The sequence below is a fragment of the Vulpes vulpes genome, chromosome 2 (assembly GCF_048418805.1).
Source record: "Vulpes vulpes isolate BD-2025 chromosome 2, VulVul3, whole genome shotgun sequence".
In the NCBI taxonomy this organism is placed as follows: domain Eukaryota; kingdom Metazoa; phylum Chordata; class Mammalia; order Carnivora; family Canidae; genus Vulpes; species Vulpes vulpes.
Genome location: NC_132781.1, coordinates 151,539,566 through 151,558,719, shown reverse-complemented (window position 1 = coordinate 151,558,719; position 19,154 = coordinate 151,539,566). Strand labels below are relative to the sequence as shown.

General features: G+C 40.5%; 1 protein-coding gene and 1 pseudogene across 3 annotated transcripts in view; both read right to left on the bottom strand.

The window, feature by feature from the left end:
• TAF12 (TATA-box binding protein associated factor 12) overlaps nucleotides 1–19,154 on the bottom strand; it is a 35,865-nt gene that overhangs the window by 5,227 nt on the left and 11,484 nt on the right. For 2 of the 3 annotated variants that reach the window (XM_072750588.1, XM_026014519.2), the window contains exons 2-4: nucleotides 9,981–10,232; nucleotides 8,195–8,272; nucleotides 2,191–2,305 (exon numbers count right to left, since the gene is read on the bottom strand). In XM_072750588.1, the coding sequence (XP_072606689.1) occupies nucleotides 2,191–2,305; nucleotides 8,195–8,272; nucleotides 9,981–10,148 (361 nt within the window). In that variant the 5' untranslated portion in view covers nucleotides 10,149–10,232. Of the gene's footprint in view, nucleotides 1–2,190; nucleotides 2,306–8,194; nucleotides 8,273–9,980; nucleotides 10,233–10,961; nucleotides 11,047–19,154 lie in introns of all 3 variants that reach the window. The other variant, XM_072750587.1, reaches the window with a different exon arrangement.
• On the bottom strand, nucleotides 18,963–19,069 carry LOC140598030 (U4 spliceosomal RNA; annotated as a pseudogene).

The window sequence follows — 19,154 nt, the reverse complement described above, 5'->3', positions numbered from 1 at the left end:
CTCTCCTTCTTCCTCTGCCCCTCCCCCTGGTTCTGTGCCCCCTCCCAATCAATCAATCAATCTTTAGGGGTAAAAAAAGAATGGAATTCAGTAGGAATAATGCTGTGTGACTTCAGATACTGGGTTAGTAAAGGCTGTGTAGTTTCTGTCAAGGTGGTTATGGGACACTCATTTTGGGAGCCTTTGGTTACTAGGTAAGAAGTCCAGGTCTCCTCAGACTGCACAGTCAAGAGACTACATAGAGAGGGAGACCTTTGGAGTCCCAGGTTTGTTGTTGTTGTTTTACGGATTTACTTATTTTAGAGAGAGAGAGAGAGAGAGAGAGAGAGAAAATGAGCGAGCATGAGTGAGAGGGGCAGAAGGAAATGGAGAGTGAGAGAGAATCCCAAGTGGACTCCTCATTGAGCCTGACTTGGGGCTTGATCTCACAACCATGAGATCATAACCTTAGCAGGAACAAAGAATCATATGCTTAACATACTGCACCACCCAGCTGGCCCCGGTGTCCCAGATTTTTGAGAGTTTCTAGCGCCGGTATCAGACTTGGACATGATGAAACTGTTATGGGTTGAACTGTGTCCTTCAAAAAAACATGTTTAAGTCCTAATCCCCAGTACCTTAGAATATACTGGAAATAAGGTTATTGCAGATACAATTAATTAAGACAAAGTTGTACGGGTGTAGGGTGGGCCCTTAATCCAGTATGGCTGGCATCCTACAAGAGGAGAAGAGACAGAGAGAGGGACACACACAGGGGAGAAGGCCATAGATGGAGTGATGCAGCTATACACAGAGAATGCCAAGGACTGCTAGCCACCTCCAGCAGCTAGGAAAAGGCAAGGAAGGATTCTTTGTAGAAGCGTTGGACAGATCATGGCTCTGCTGATAACTCGATTTTAGATTTTTGGCCTCCAGAAATGTGAGAATACTTTTTTTTAAGATGTTATTTAATTATTCATGAAAGACTCACAGAAAGAGAGGAAGAGGCACAGGCAGAGGGAGAAGCAGGCTCCATGCAGGAAGCCCGACGTGGGACTGGATCCCAGGACTACAGGATCACACCCTAAGCCAAAGGCAGATGTCCACGGCTCAGCCACCCAGGCGTCCCTACATTTTGTTGTTTGAAGATACCTAGTTTGTGGCACTTTGTTACAGCAGCCCTAGGAGACTAATACATCTTCTTTCAAAACAATCTCAGCCCCAGCTACCACTTGACTTTAATTATATGAGAGACCCTCAGCAAAACTGCCTAGCTAAGCCAGTCAACCCTCAGACATATGAACAGAATAAACAATTGCTACTGTATTAAGCCACTGTTACCGTTTTAAGATTGTTACCTAATAATAGATAATTGGAATGTCTGTCATCTGTTACTAATGCCTGCAGCAATGCTAACCAGAAATGTGTTATTCTACCAAGAGTACCAGCTCCTCCCCAAGCCACATTTTCCTGACACTGGGAAGAAAGCCTTTCAATAATTACTCATGAGCTGATCTATACTGAATCTCTTATTATCTTCTGCCTCATTCAGTTGACCTGATTACCTTTGGTTTTGTTTTGTTTTGTTTTTTGACCTGATTATCTTTGTACTCACAAGATTGTTCACTTTCTTTTGAGCACATTGTAATCAATGCAGAGAGGAGCTTATTCATTTCCCAAGTGGTTATGGTTATCAATGTTTGACAAGCATCTATCAGAAAAACCCAAGCTTGAATTAATTATACGTATATTATGCTTATAATTTGGGGAAGGGGAATGCATAAATAGGCTAAAAACTAGAAAAGAAATACCATTATTTAAATGGTGGAGACATAATAGCTACATTTACAAAACTCTTACTTTGTGCCAGGCCCCAAGCTGGTCACCTAAAACATAACCCATAATTTTCACTATCACTCTATAAGGATATTATGATCTCTGCTTTACAAATGAGGAAAGAGGCTCTAAGAGAAAGTAAGTAGGAAAGACAAGGTGATAACAGACAGAAAGTGGCAAACCCAATGCGTACAGGCTCATTCTCCAGACCATTGATGGATTTCTCTTCTCTGTATAATGCCACTACTGAATGAATACATCTACCCCAGAGCCCCAAAGTCTAATCCTGAAAGGAAAGTTCCTCTGACTACACTTTCCTGGTAGTCCTGAAGGAGGAAGGGTGTGGATGCCTTAGGGAGAAACAAGACCCCATACCTAGATGCAGCTGGACATCTTTCACCTCCAGGGTGCTGGACTTGCGATGCCGAGCAAGCTGGCAGGCTGCTGTCACCACACTCTCAATAAAATCATCAGCAATCTGCAGCAGCATCTGGGGAAGACAAAAGTGGGGGAGAGTAACCATGACATTGGCAGAGTAAGCTCCTGTTGCTGAGACAACTGTCTGCTTGAATCACGTATTTTGTTAGGCTTTATATTAGAAGGCCTGGAATCAGCATTTGGGCTAAGGTGAGGATGAAGAGGAGTGAGGACAACACTAGAAACACATCAACTCATTAAGCAGGTTGACTGCAACTCACACCATTCTGAGGACTCTCATACTTTCTACCTAGAGGCTTCAACCAGTCCTCACCCTCACTCTCATGTTTTCTTCAGAATTATGTGGGAAAACAAAAGTGAATCATTATACTTCCTCACTCTTAGTTTCTAAAGTCCTTATACTAATCCTGTGGGAAAAAATGGGGCATGGATTTTATCTTCCTTCTATACAGTAGGGTGCTAACTCATGGACATGCAACTGTTAAAGAGTGGAATCACGATTTGACTTCGAGGTTCCATATCCAAAACTTGGGTTCTTTCCACTTTATTATCAATTATCCTGGACTATGTGAAGAGTAAAGTCAGAATTGCGAAGCTAAAAATCTATGTGAAAAAACTGGAATTTTCATCAGTTAATACAATCCCCATGGCTTCCTCTACGGACCAAAAATAAAATTAAAACCACAGAAGACATTCCTTATTTTGCTAGGCCGCTATCACATTGTCATCTTCCTATGAAACCAAATGGATGCCATCTAATGGAGAGATTCCTTCCTTCCTTCCTTTCGCTTTTTTTTTTTTCAAGTTAGCTCTATGCCCAACATGGGGCTTGAATTCACCACCCCAAGACCAAGAGTCACATGCTATACTGACCTAGTCATCCAAGTACCCCCCACGGAGAGATTTATGATTAACATGGCAGACCAATTTCAAAAATAACCTCCTCTCTTTCCCTAAATGCACTAAAATAACAGTAAAGGAAAAAAAAAAGACATATAAATCCACAAAGATAATAAGAACAGAAGAGAAAAACTTAAGAGATCACAATAAACTTTTTTAAAAAATTTATTCATGAGAGACACAGAGAGAGGCAGAGACATAGGCAGAGGGAGAAGCAGGCTCCCTGCAGGGAGCCCAATGTGGGACTCAATCCTAGGACTCCGGGATCATACCTTGAGCCAAACGCAGACCTCAACCACTGAGCCATCCAGACACCCGATCCCAATAAACTTTCAAAGTAAATTTTTGCCAAACAGGTAACAGGAAAATTGGGATCTGACTTAGCACACAGAAGGTACAACATAAGTGCCCACAGAGGGGACCCCAGTGAGAATTGAACTGATTTGCCCCCTGACATCCCTAAAAGATCCAGGATCTGGAAATGCCATCTATCAAGGAAAATTGGGCTGAGGCATGGAACTAAAAACTGGGAAATTATAGGTCTATATACAGACTGGACCCCATGCCCCCATTCTCCAAAAACAAACACGTTACTCCTCCTCACACACATCTGACCTAGAACACAGTAGGTTTATTCTCTAGAGAACTGAGTAGGCATGGCTCTGGATTAGAACAACCAGACACAGCAGACGTAGGGGACAGACACAGCCTTTCTCTCTTGCCTTGCTCCCAGAATATCAGAAGCTAGAGACAAACCCTCCAGATAGGAGCCTAGAGGACTTTTCTCTGGAGATGCTAAATGACTCCAGAGAAAAGACTTACAGATACCAACATGCAGAGAATCAGTTTTTTACTGGCTTAGTCATTAAAAACAGATAGTTAAGAATACCAAACATGTGAAGAAAATGTCCAACACTAAAAAGAAAATAAACCAAAGGAGAAAAAAACAGACACAGAGGACACTAAGATAATACAGGGAAAAGAAGAAAATGTCAAAAAATCTAATTCCTCAGAGAGAAGGGTAAGAGAAGATATTACAATCATAAAATAAGAACAAAGTGGCTTGGGGATAAAAAAGATCAATTAGGTGCACCTGGCTGGGTCAGTCAATAGAGCGTGCAACCCTTGATCTCGGGGTTGTGAGTTCAAGCCCCATTTTGGGTATAGAGATTACTTATAAAACAGAATCTTAAAAAAAAAAAAAAAAAAGACCAATTAGTCAATAAGAAAACCTCATGGGAATTAAAAATTTTTTTTTTAATTTTTATTTATTTATGACAGTCACAGAGAGAGAGAGAGAGGCAGAGACACAGGCAGAGGGAGAAGCAGGCTCCATGCACCGGGAGCCCAACGTGGGATTCGATCCCGGGTCTCCAGGATCGCGCCCTGGGCCAAAGGCAGGCGCCAAACCGCTGCGCCACCCAGGGATCCCAGAATTAAAATTTTTATGACAAAAAAACCCCAGACGTCTGGGTGGCTCAACAGTTGAGCATCTGCCTTCGGCTCAGGGTGTGATCCTGGCACGGGGATAGAGTCCTGCACTGAGCTCCCCAAGAGGAGCCTACTTCTCCCTCTGTCTGTCTCTGCCTCTCTGTCTCTCGTGAATAAATAAAATCTTTCCAAAAAACCCCACAAACAAACCCCCCCAAAACAAAAAAACTTAAAAAGTTTTAAAAGATAAACTAAGGGAAATCTTCCTATCAAGTAGAACTCAGAATTTTAAAGAAATGAAAAATAAGAGAGCAAAGACAAAAAATCCCTGAGAATTAATGCCGAAGATTCAATATACAACCGTCACTACGGAAGAAAAAGATGGGGTGCCTGGGTGGCTCAGTCAGTTAAGCATCCTACTCTTGGATTCAGCTCAGGTCTTGATTTCATGGCTCAGGAGATCAAGCTCTGCCTCAAGCTCCATGCTCAGTGGGAGTCTGCTTAGATATTCTCTCCCTCACTCTCTCTCTCTCAAATAAGTAAATAAATCTAAAAAAAAAAAAAAAAGAAAGAAAGAGCAAAAGCAGAGAAGAAATTATCAAAAAACTAATGTAGGGATCCCTGGGTGGCGCAGCGGTTTGGCGCCTGCCTTTGGCCCAGGGCGCGATCCTGGAGACCCGGGATCGAATCCCACGTCGGGCTCCCGGTGCATGGAGCCTGCTTCTCCCTCTGCCTGTGTCTCTGCCTCTCTCTCTATCTCTCTGTGACTATCATAAATAAATTAAAAAATTAAAAAAAAAAAAAAACTAATGTAAGAAAATAGAAATCTCACACACTACTGGTGGGAATCTAAAAGGATGCAGCATTTTTGAGAAACAGGTTATAAAAACATAATTATCACATGACTCCATGATTCCACTCTGCAGTATATTACCAAGAAAAATGAAAACATATTTCTACACAAAGCCTATACATTAATATAGAAAAAAAAAAAGAAAAAACAAAAATTTGTTTAAAATCTGCACATGAGGGACACCAGGGTAGCTCAGCTCTTGAGCATCTGCCTTTGGCTCAGGGTGTGATCCCGGAGTCCCAGGATTGAGTCCCACATTGGGCTCCCTGCATGGAGCCTGCTTCTCCTTCTGCCTATGTCTCTGCTTCTCTCTATATATGTCTCTCATGAATAAATAAAAAAAAAATTGTTTTAAAGATTTTATTTATTTATTCAGAGAGAGAGAGAGAGAGAGAGAGAGAGGCAGAGGCAGAGGGAGAAGCAGGCTCCATGCAGGGAGCCTGACGTAGGACTCAATCCAGGGTCTCCAGGATCATGCCCTGGGCTGCAGGCAGTGCTAAACTGCTGTGCCACTGGGGCTGCCCTCTCATGAATAAATAAATAAAATCTTAAAAAAAAATAAAATAAAAATTAAATCTGCACATGAATGTTTATGCAACATTATTCATAGTAACCAAAAAGTGGGCACTATCTATCAACTGATGACTGGGATAAACAAAATACATATGTCCATACAATGGAAGAGTATTGGGGCAGCCCCGGGATCTCCCTCTGCTTGTGTCTCTGCCTCTATCTCTCTGTGTCTTTCATGAATAAATAAATAAATAATTAAAAAAAAAAAAGAATAACATAAGATTTCTTTCTTTTGGGATGCCTGGGTGGCTCAGCAGTTAAGCACCTATCTGCCTTTGGCTCAGAGCGTGATCTGGGTCCCAGAATCGAGTCCCACACTGGGCTCCCTGCGAGAAGCCTACTCTTCTCCCTCTCTGTCTCTACTTCTCTCTCTGTGTCTCTCATGAATAAATAAACAGAATATTTTTTTTAAAGTTAAAAAAAGATTTCTGAAAATATTTACTCCTTGCTGAACTCATGACCCTAAGGTCAAGAGTCGCATGCTCTATGGAGTGAGTCAGCCAGGCACTCTGCATGATTTCTTTTTTTTTTTTTTTTGCATGATTTCTTAATAGATTTTTGAAAACAATGGAGTTATGCCTTCACGATTGAAAGGAAAAAAATATTTTCATAATCTAATTCTAAATCCATTCAAGCTAAAAATTAAGTGTGAGGTAAAAATGTAGATATTTTCAAACATTTGCCTCTCATCCATCCTTTTGTAGGCAGTAACGACAGCAACAACAAAAAAGTGCTCTAACAAAAAAAAGGGAGTAAAGAAGAGGATGTGGGATCTAGGAAATAAGAGAGCCAAAGAGAAAAAAAAAGAGCAAAAGGAAGACGCAGGAGGGGTTTGTTCAAGTGGCCTAAAATTAATCAGACCAGAACATTGGAGGTTTCTGAGAGTGAAATCTAAGGGAGGGGAGGACCCAAATCTGTGATTATTTTTCCATGTGGAAAACAACGTTGATAGGTGTACACTGGAGCTGATAGCAAAGGAGAACAAAAATGGCAGAAACTAAATAAAAATAAGTCAATCAAGGGGGTGGCCTGACTAGTTCAGTCTGTATAGTGTGCTACTCTTGATCTCAGGGTTTGAGCCCCATATTGGGTACAGAGATTACTTAAAAAAATAAAATATGGGACTCCTGGGTGGTTCAGTTGGTTAAGAGTCTGCCTTTGGCTCAGGTCACGATCCCAGGGTCCTGGGCTCGAGCCCTGCATCGGGCTTCTTGCTTGGCGAGGAGTCTGCTTCTCTCTCTCTCCCTCTCCCTCATGCGTTCTCTCACTCTTTTTTCTCTCTCTCTCAAATAAATAAAAATCTTTATTTTTTTAAAATATTTTATTTATTTATTCATGAGACACACACATACAGAGAGAGAGAAAGGCAGAGACACAGGCAGAGGGAGAAGAAGCAGGCTCCATGCAAGGAGCCCGATGTGGGACTCGATCCCAGGTCTCCAGGATCACACCCCGGGCTGCAGGCGGCGCTAAACTGCTGTGCCACTGGGGCTGCCCTAAATAAAAATCTTTAATAAAAAATTTAAAAATAAAAAAATAATATCTTTACATTTTAAAAAGTCAATTATCAACTTTAATATGTAGTACAAAGCAGGACTTGGTTCAGTGGTGAACAATATGTACTTGGTCAGAATAATTTAAACACTGATTTCTGAGTTATCCAAAAGCTGAGATCAAACTATATTGGAAAAATGAGGGAAAGGAAAGCATGGATGGACATGTGCGAGTGGCTTAACAAAATTCTCATCTACCAGAAGTCAGTAGACAGAAATCAAAGAGTATCTGTTTCAGCATATTACTTAGAAATATGGAGGAATATTATAGAAACAACCAAAATTGTTGAAAGTGAATGCCTATGAGCAGCAAACTAAATCCTTTTTGCCAAGCAAAAGTAGCGGCAGCTGCTAGGTATCAAGTGCTAGGCATTCTCCTAGATGACTGCTTTACAGTGATTTCACGGGACTCTCAGGATAACCCTATCGGTAAATAGTACCACACTCCACCAACACAAAAGGAAGTAGAGTCTCAGAAAGCTTAAATGACTCGTCCACAGCTACAAAGCTGGGAAGTGGCAGATCCAAGATCCAAATTCAGATCTGTCTGCCTGTAAAGTCTGTGCTCTTAACCACTGTCCTGTTTTGGCTCTCAGGGACATGGACTATGGGGTGCCCAACCCCACCTTACCTCCTCCACATCTTCATCCAATTGCTCATTAGGATCCACTTCTCTTACTAAGTCTTGTAATTTCTTCTTGGTCAATACCTACAGTTAATTGGGAGAAGATTGTTCAGCCAAGTATTAAGGAAACAGAACACCGTGTTACCCTCTAACGAAGAAATGCTGTCTATGTGTTGGGTTTAGTTTCTACTTTCCAGAAGTGAACAGTGTGGCTGACCCAGTAGAATGCTACAAGACTATACTCTCATGACAGAAGTAGCCCAGGGAAAGGCTGAAAGAGCAGTGTGCAAGAGAGGCCAACAACTGTCAGTTTATTTCTGCCTCTTTTGCTCACTGTGCCTTACCTTCTATTTGCAATTTTCTGACCACAACTTGTACCGTTGTGCCTCTGTTGCCTTTGGACATGCTCTTCCATCCTTCCTCCTATTTGCTCAGTCCATGGTGCCTTCTTTCTGCTTTTCCTAGCCCACCCAGGTAAAAGGAATCACTTCTTTGGCCTCCACTGTACCCAGTGCACCCTTCTGTCACTGCCTATATTTATAAGCTTGCCTGTTTCTGACTCAATAGGCTGAAAGCTCCCTGAGGGCAGGGAACATGTGTTCATCTCTGTCTAATATTTGTGTGTGTACAACTATGATCTCTCTTTCATAAAGGAAATGTCATGTCACATACACTTGCCATTAAACAATATACACCAAAATGCTAATCATAGTTATTTTGGCTTGGCAGTAGAATTATGGGCTCTTTATTCTTCTGTATAAGTTTCTGTGATAAGCATGTATTATCTTGGAAATAAAGAACAATATTTTTAGATGAATATTTGTTAATATGTGTCAGATTTATCCATTCTAGTATTACCCCTTAGTGTAAGTCTTCATTCTATGTTTTGATTTACTGTGAAAGTTTTAGACTTTGTCTTCTCTCAGTCTGCCATGGTTCCTACATTTCTTGTCCACATACTGCCAAGTTAGTCCTCCTAAGACATGACTTTTTTTATTGTTACTCTTATTCCTCTATTAAATATTTGCAAAGACTGTCTAATGATCAAAAGTTTCAAAGGAGACTGACTAGTATCTGCCCAGTATATTCTCCCATGACCTTCCTATACAATTTTACCTCCCTCCTGTTCCAACAGACTCCACATTTAACACACGTTGGCTTCCTATCTGCCCAACCTTCCCTCCTTATCTTTGCTAGTCTCTCCCACCATTCTCTTGAAATGTCTCTCCCTCCTATTCTATCCCGCCTACAAGGCCCAAGACAAGAGACTATACTTATTTCTTGCCTCTTGTGGCTCTGGAGGGCAGAATCAGAATCATGGGCAGAAAGGGGTGGGGGGGTGTTGATTTTAGAACCAGTGTAGAAAGTTAATAATGGCAGCAGCTGGACGAACTAGAAGGAGAAAAGACTAGAGGCAATGGTATTTTTATTACAAGGATAATGAATAATGAATCCATTAGTTATTTTACTATTTTATTTAAGAATTATATAGCATATAAGAAGCATATATATTTTTTCTATATACATATATAAAAACCTGTCATAAGCAATACGTTGTTTGTGTGTAACTGTATGTACATATACATACGCACACATAAACACTGCAGAGTAAACACTGATCAATGTTGTACATGATCATTTGACAAAGAACTTTAGAAGTCCAAAGGAAAGAAAAGCTTTCTTTTCCAGCTGAGAGGAAGAGGTAGCATCTGAGCTCAACAACTCTCAAAGCATTACTGGTTCAAATCACAGATAAGAGACGCCTAGGAGAGCAAAAAGTAAGAAATGATACCTGATTGTTCTCAGGGCTGAGACGCCCTCCTGTCCCAGGAGTGCCTGGTATCTTTACCACTGTAGTGCTATTGGCCATGGAGCCTTGTGGAGGGGTGCTGGCTGGTTCCGGTTTTATGGATGAGAAATTGGAGAGGTTGATTAGGGCTGAGGGGCCAAACTGGTTCATAATCTGCCGAGCTTTGGACTTCAGCTCATAGAGCTTATCGAGATCCTGTTTCTTTTTGGAGCTGTGAGGACCAAGGCCAATCAACTGTAGAAGGAAAACAAGAGAACTAGCTCCAGAAACACCTTTAATAAAGGATAAGGTGTGAAAGTAAAATTATAGAAGGTCTGTCAGACTTGAAGGGTCTTCAGGATAGCTGGGACAGTCACCATTTGGTACCTGTACATTAAAAATGGAGGGAATGAAGAATGTTCATTGCTCTCACCTCATATTTAGAAACCATCTCTCCTCCAAAAGTGAAATGAAATAGTCCACAAAATTAAATAAGGAAGAAAGTAAATGAAACGAGAAATCTATGTACAAAAATAAACTAGAATGAGTAAGACATTTTTGAAGACTTTGTAAAAATAGAATACTTGGTTAGGTACTACATGCATTATTTTTGAACAGCAAATAATGTTAAATTCAAATAAATCATGGCACAATAACATACTTAAAACCCAGTCACAAAACTTAAGAAAACAGATTAGTTCATTTTGGCACTTCAAAACATGCTTAAATCTATGTCAGGTCTATGTCTAATAAACACAATTTTTAGCAACCGTTAAAAGTAAGCTGTTCTTTGTCATCAAGAGCAAATTTTCTCTGAGTGTTAGCACTCTTTTAAGTACATGCAGAGTCCCTAGCCTGGAGTAGCCAATACTCCTAAATTTTAAAGCCATGAGGTGGACTCTGTGGACAGCAGCTTTGGTGTCATCAAGATCAGAAGCACATTTACTGAGTTCTGCCAACAGTGGCCTCAACGAGCTTACTTACAGCTATCTGAGTGTCTAGATCTTTAATTACATCAGCAACGGCTGTGAGCCCGGTGAAATGAGAGGCAGCCATTTTCAAAAGCTACCTGTAAATGAACAACTGGCATCAACCACCACCCTTGCCACAGGACTATTTCAGTTGCGTGGCCTGGCACAACTTCACTGACCAGGATCTTAGCAAACTGGATGTGGCAAAACACATCCTTGTTCTTGTCTCCTATTCATACTGGACAGTGAGGAAAACATCTCCATCTCTTTCACACACAACTTTTGAAATTAATGATGATTATAGTGATATAGATTCTCTTCCAATAAAACAATGTTCTACTGTTAGGAATAAGCTAGCAGCATATGAAAACTTGCCAAAATGGTGAAACGAACCTGCAGGAATCATGGCAGTGGTTTTCAGAACTTGTTGAAGCTTAGCAACCTGAACGAATATCTATACCTGTCAACTCTTGCCCCCTATTGCTGAGTTCCTCCCCAGCAAACTAACTTTCTGAGAAATCACCTTTCCTGGTTTGCCCTTAATAAAAGCAACTAACTACGCACTGGTTAAGTGATCAAGAGAAACTTGTCCAAGAGTCAGCTGAGGGGGACAGCAGAACATTGGGTCACCTGTTTGTTTTTTAACCATATGCTTTCTTTTTCCTTACCCATAAATGTTATTAACGGAAGAATCAGGATAGGGAAATATTGTTAACATGGTAATAATTCTGTAATGCTATAAAGCCAAACTATTTCCCCACAGCAAGCTATGAAAGAGCTTTATTAAAGATTATCAGTATGTTTACCATATTGAACATATTATACCTTTCAAATAACAGTCCCACAACCTTCAAGGGGCTTCCCAAATAGAACTGAGTATTGCTCAAAATAAGACTTTTTTTTAAACAGGGATTTCCATATAATAGAGTTTCTATACTAAGACCTGTAGACAAAAAATAGCCTATCTTCTCAGCACCAAATATGAATAATCATTTATTAAACTAGGAATTAACCTGAGATGCCTGGGTGTCTCAGTGTATGAGTGCCTACCCTCGGCTCAGGGCCTGATCCTAAGACCCTGGGATCGAGTTCCACATCAGGCTACCTGTGGGAAGCCTGCTTTTCCCTCTGCCTGTGTCTCTGCCTCTCTCTCACTCTCTCATGAATAAATAAAATCTTTTAAAAAATAAAAATAAAAAAATTAGGAATTAACCTTAAAGAATCGCTCCAATGGCTGGCTATTAAGGAAATACAGGGAATCCGTGCAATATAAGAAAAATCTGAGTTTCTCCCTCAGAAACTAGCACTTTACTACACTGTTTTTGCTGAAGAGCAAACAACAATACTTCTGCATTTCAGTAATTCTGTGTAAGCGAGCTACTTCTTTCACTAAAACAAAACAAAACGAAACAGATAATAACCAGACACTCATTACCAGACTGATACTGCCCTTAGTTTCCTAGACTATTCCTTTATTGGGCTGGATTTAAAATACTACATTCATTTTTTTTTAAGATTTATTTATTCATTCATGATAGGGATCCCTGGTGGCGCAGCACTTTGGCGCCTGCCTTTGGCCCAGGGCGTGATCCTGAAGACCCGGGATTGAATCCTACGTCAGGCTCCCGGTGCATGGAGCCTGCTTCTCCCTCTGCCTGTGTCTCTGCCTCTCTCTCTCTCTCTGTGTGACTATCATAAATAAATAAAAATTTTAAAAAAATGTTTTCATTCATGATAGACATAGAGAGAGAGAGACAGAGAGAGAGGCAGAGACACAGGAGGAGGGAGAAGCAGGTTCCATGCCAGGAGCCCGACGTGGAACTCGATCCCCAGGACTCCAGGATCGCGCCCTGGGCCAAAGGCAGGCGCTAAACCGCTGGGCCACCCAGGGATCCCCTAAAATACTACATTCAGATGGGTAATGATTACATGGGCTTATGTCAAATACATCACACCGAATATTTAAGATCCGTGCATTTTACTGTATATAAATCATACCACAATTAAGGACGATAAATCAAATCTCCCGCCCCTCACCGAAATAAGTAAAGGATTATACTCTCAGGTAATTATCCCAGAAAAATGAATACTTGTGCTCCCACGCAAACCTATATACTAATGTTCATTCCATTTAGCAGAGGGAAAATATAGATCATTGAATAAATTATGGTATATGAGTACATCTGGAAAACATCTGGTTCATGTTTAAAATTTAAATATTTGATCCACCTGTTATGAGAGGGGACTATATATTCCTCCCTTCATACACTCCTCTATTTCAGTTGGATCAAATACTTAAACCTTAAATATAAAATAATATGCTTGAATATAGGAGATTTTTAAAAATTCTGAAATCTAAACCTCTCATTTTGTACAAAAACTAATTCAAAATGGATCATAGACTTTATTATTATTATTTTTTTAAGATTCTGTTTATTTGAGAGAGAGGGAGAGAAAGAGAGATAGAGAGAGCACAAGCATGGGGGAGAGAGAGAAGCAAGTTCCCTGCTGAGCCGGGAAGCTGATGTGGGGCTCGATTCCAGGACCCTGAGACCACAACCTGAGCCAAAAGCAGACACTTAATCAACTGAGCCATCAAGGCACCCTGGATCATAAACTTTAAAGTAAAATGTACAACTAATAAAACTTTTAGAAAAAAACAGGAAAAAATCTTTGGGCTCTAGCTAGGCAGGGTTCTTAGACTTGACACCAAATGCACAATCAATAAAAGGAAATGCTGAAAAATTGGCCCTCATCAAAATAAAAGTTTCTTCTGTGAAAGCCCCATGTGGAAAGGATAAAAAGACAAGCTATAGACTATGAGAAAATATTTACAAACTACATATCAAACAAAAGACTTGTGGGCAGCCCAGGTGGCTCAGCGGTTTAGCGCCGCCTTCAGCCCAGGGCCTGATCCTGGAGACCCAGGATCGAGTCCCACATCAGGCTCTCTGCATGGAGCCTGCTTCTCCCTCTGCCTGTGTTTCTGCCTCTCTCTCTCTCTCTCTCTCTCTCATGAATAAATAAATAAAGTCTTTAAAAAAAACAAACAAACAAAAGACTTGTAACCAGAATGAGTAAAGAACTCTCAAAACTCAACAGTTTTTTTTTTAAGTAATTCAGTCACAAAATGGAGAGAAGATACTACCAGACATTTCACCAAAGATACACAGATGGCAAATGAAGCACATGAAAAGATGTTCAACATCTTCAGTTACTTAAGAAAGGCAAATTAACCCTGCAATGAGGTTACACCTGGGTGGCTCAGCCGGCTAAGTGTCTGCATTAGGCTGCGGTCATGATCCCAGGGTTCTGGGATCAGGCCCAACATGGGGCTCCCTGCCTGCTTCTCCTCCTCCCTCTGCTTGTGCTCTCTTTCTCTCTAATAAATGAATAAATAAAATCTTAAAAAAAAAATCTGCAATGAGATAAAACCACACATCTATCAGAATGACTAAAATAAAAAATAGTGATTGCACCAATGTTGACAAGGATGAAGAGAAACTGGATCACTGATACATTGCCAGTGGGAATGGAAACAGTATAGCCACTCTGTAAAAATAGTTTGCAGTTTCTTAAAAAATTTAAGTATTACTATCACAGAGGAGCCAAAAGAGACATGAAGACAACTGGAAAAACTAAGATCTGAATAAATCATGGACTTCAGTTAATAATACCGAACCGATGATACTGAACCAATAATACTGAACCAATACATCAATATTGGTTCATTAGTTGGAACAAATGTGCCATACTAATAATGTAAGATGTTATTATGGAGAAACTCGGTGCAGAGTGTACGGAAACTGTATTATCTTTCCAATTTTTCTATAAAGCTAAAACTGTTCTAAGAAATAGTTCATTTTAAAAAGAAAAAGGGAGGGGAGCCCCAGTGGCTCAGCGGTTTAGCACCGCCTTCAGCCTGGGGTGTGATCCTGGAGACCGAGGATGGAGTCCCATTTCGGGCTCCCTGCATGGAGCCCGCTTCTCCCTCTGCCTGTGTCTCTGCCTCTCTCTCCCTGTGTCTCTCATGAATAAATAAATAAAATCTTAAAAATAAATAAATTTTAAAAAATAAATAAATAAATAAATAAAAAAGGGAGGAGCATCTGGCTGGCTTAGTCAGTAGGACATGCAACTCTTTTTTTAAAGATTTATTTTAGAGAGAGTGAGTGCAAATGCATGTGTGCAAAGTGGGGAGAAGAGCAAAGGGAGAGGGACAAGCAGACTCTGCACTTAGTGTGTGTAGCCGGACCCAGGGCTTGATCCCACCTCCCAAGATCATGATATAAGCCAAAATCAAGCAGTCTTAATCAAGATGCTTAACCAACTGAGCCACATAGGTATCCCAAAGAGCATGTAACTCTTAATCTCAGGGCTGTGAGTTCAAGCCCCATGTTAGTAGTGGAGCCTACTTAAAAAAAAGGGACGGGGGAGAACAAATCACTAAAACACAAAACAACAGAGATAACTTAAAATATTAAAAAAAAAAAAAAGCCAGTCTCAAAAGAACATATATTGTATGATTCCATTTATATGAAATTCTAATCTCTAATGATTTAAAAACTGATCTCTAGCAATAGATGGGGCAGAGACTGCACAGGGACATGGGGGCAGTTTGCAGGGTGGATTAAACACTCTACATCTTAAATGGGGTGTTGTTTACACAACTGCATACATTTATCAAAACTCATCAAATTACTTACAATGTGCTCATTTTATTGTAGGCAAATTATACCTCAATAAAGTTGACTCAGAAAAAGAAAATCTCAACACGCAACTATTATATGACCCAACAAGTCAAGTCCTAGGCATTTATCTTAGAGAAATGAAAACTAACATTCACACTAAAACCTATACATGAATATTCATAGTAGCCTTATTTGTAATAGTCAACTGTAATCAGTTCAGGTGTCTCTCAAGAAGTGAATGTGGTAAACCATACCATGGAAAATTACATATCAATAAAAAGAAAAAAACTTGGGGTACCAGAGTGACTCAGTTAAATGTTTGCCTTCGGCTCAGGTCTGGGGCCTTGGGATGGAGCCCACAACAGGTTCCCTGCCCAGTGGGGAGTCTGCTTCTCCCTCTGCCCCTTCACTGTTTGCACACGTGCTTTCACTCTCATAAATAGAAATCTTAAAAAAAAAAAAAAAAAAAAACCTTCAGAAACATAACTTGGACAAACTTCCAGAGAATTATGCTGAACAAAAGTCAATACAAAAAGAGTACATCTGGGGCACTGAGGTGGCTCAGTCGGTTAAGTGTCTGCCCTGAACTCATGATCGCAGGGTTCTGGGATCAAGTCCTGCATCGGGCTCCTTGCTCAGTGAGGAGTCTGCTTGTCCCTCTGCCTCTACCTCTGCCCTGTTTGTGCTCACTCTCTCTCACTCACTCTTTCTTTTAAATAAATAAAATCTTTTTAAAAAGGGTTACATTTATATAAAATTTTTGAAATGACAAAATGTTAGGAATGGAGGACAGATTAGTGAGGCTGTCAGGGACTGGGTGGCAGGGAACCAGATGTGGTTATAAAAGGGCAATAGGAGGACCTTTGTGATGGAATCATCATCTGTGATAATGGATTAAAGAATCTACAAAAAAAAAAATACTCTGGTTTCTCTTCAGATCGAATAAATCTTTCGCCTTTTGCTAAAAAATAATAATAATCTACAAAAATGACTAAATTGTATAGACTTAATGCATATACACCCACAAATGAATACAAGTAAAACTAGGTAAATCTGAGTAAGACTGGTGGATTATATCAATGTTGATATCCTGATTGTCACAGTAGACAACAGTCTTTCAAAACGTTACCATTGGGGAAAACTGAGCAAAGTTCACAAGGGAATTCTCTGTATTATTTCTTATTGACTGTGCATAGATCTACAATTATCTCAACTTTTAAAAACAGGAAAAGGGATCCCTGGGTGGCGCAGTGGTTTAGTGCCTGCCTTTGGCCCAGGGCACGATCCTGGAGACCCGGGATCGAATCCCACGTCAGGCTCCCGGTGCATGGAGCCTGCTTCTCCCTCTGCCTATGTCTCTGCCTCTCTCTCTCACTGTGTGCCTATCATAAATTAAAAAAATTTAAAAAAAATTAAAAAAAAAATAAAAACAGGAAAAAATATTCTCAGCAGTAAATGAAAAGCACTTCTCACAGGCGCCTGGGTGTGTCAGTTAAGCTGCCAACTCTTGAGTTTGGCCCAGGTCATGAGCTCGGGGTTGTGGGATCATGTCCTGCATCAGGCTCGTGGAGTCCGTTTGGGATTCTCTTTCTCCTTCTTGCAGGCCCTGACCCCTGCTCGTGTTCCCACTCACTTGGCCTCTTTCTCTCTCTCTAAATAAATCAAATCTTTAAAAAGAGAGAGAGAGAGACAGAGAGAGAGAAGCCCTCCTAAAGATGATGCAAAGCCCAGGAACCATAAAAGACTGACATGTTCAATCATATAAAAAAAAATGCTTGAAAAATAAATAAATAGGGATGCCTGGGTGGCTCAGTGGTTGTGCATCTCCCTTTGGCATGGGCCGTGATCCCGGAGTCCCCAGATTGAGTCCCACATCGGGCTCCCTGCGTGGAGCCTGCTTCTCCCTCTGCCTATGTCTTTGCCACCCCCCTCCCTTAATAAATAAATAAATCTTTTAAAAAAAGAAAAATGAAAAGAAAAACAAATTTTAAATAAAAATTAAAATGTCTGCATGGCAACAAACATAATAAAGTTAAAGGACAAAAGACAAACTAGCAAAAATATATGGAATGTATCAAAGACAAAGGACTAATTTCTGTTACATATAAAAAATACCTATACTTCAATAAGCACCCAAACACCCAAAGAAAAATTGCAAAAACAAACCAAAAAAACAAACAAAAACCCCCCCGACAGTACAATAAATTAAAATAGTTCTTAAAGGTATGAAATAATCCTTATTCTCATTCATAATAAAAATACAAATTAAAACCATTCTTCCAGGCAGCCCTGGTGGCTCAGCAGTTTAGCGCTGCCTTCAGCCCAGGGCCTGATACTGGAGACCCAGGATCGAGTCCTGCATTGGGCTCCCTGCATAGAGCCTGCTTATCCCTCTGCCTGTGTCTCTGCTTCTCTCTCTCTTTCTGTGTCTCTCATGAATAAATAAATAAAATCTTTAAAAAAAAAATCTTCCTTTGGTAATGATGAAAAAGTTGTATACATATTGTTTGAAAGTTTTATAAAGAAATAGTCATTTCACACATTGTTGGACAGGAGGGGGAGGATATTAAATTTGTTGGTCTCTACAAACAGCTACTTGGCAGTACTACCATAATTAGAAAAGATGTATTACGGTATCTAGGTGGCTCAGTCAGTTGAGTGTCTGATTCTTGATTTGGCTCATGTCATGATTCAAAGTCATGAGATCAAGCCCCAAGTTGGGCTCCATGCTGGGCATGGAGCCTGCTTAAGATTCTCTCCCTCTGGCATTCCCCCACCCTGCTCACACATGTGTTCTCTCTTAAAAAAGAAAAGAAAAGAAAAGAAAAGAAAAGAAAAGAAAAGAAAAGAAAAGAAAAGAAAAGAAAAGAAAAACATATCATTTTGATCCCATAGTTCCATCTTTAAAGATTTTATTTATTTATTCATGAGACACACACACACACACACACACACACACACACACACAGAGGCAGAGACACAGGCAGAGGGAGAAGCAGGCTCCACGCAGAGAGCCTGATGTGGGACTCGATCTTGGGTCTCCAGGATCACGCCCTGGGCTGAAGGCAGGCGCTAAACCACTGAGCCACCCGGGCTGCCCCCATAGTTCCATCTTTAGCAATTTATATTATAGTTGGACTTTTTAAAAAATATTTTATTTATTCTTGAGAGAATAACACACACACACACACACACACACACACACAGCGGCAGAGACACAGGCAGAGAGAGGGAGAAGCAGGCTCCATGCAGAGAGCCTGACGTGGGACTCGATCCTGGGTCTCCAAGATCACGACTTGGACTGAAGGCAGCTAAACCGCTGAGCCACCCGGGGCTGTCCTATAGTTGGGCTTCTATGTAAAGGTTTCAATTAGCAATAATCGGCCTCCGATAAATGTCATTGGCTATGATACTTCCACTGTGCAAAGCTTGGACTTCTATGTAAACAGAATACTATACATGTGAGGAATATCAACCTAAATGTCCATCAAAAGTGATGTAGCTAAATGGGGGTG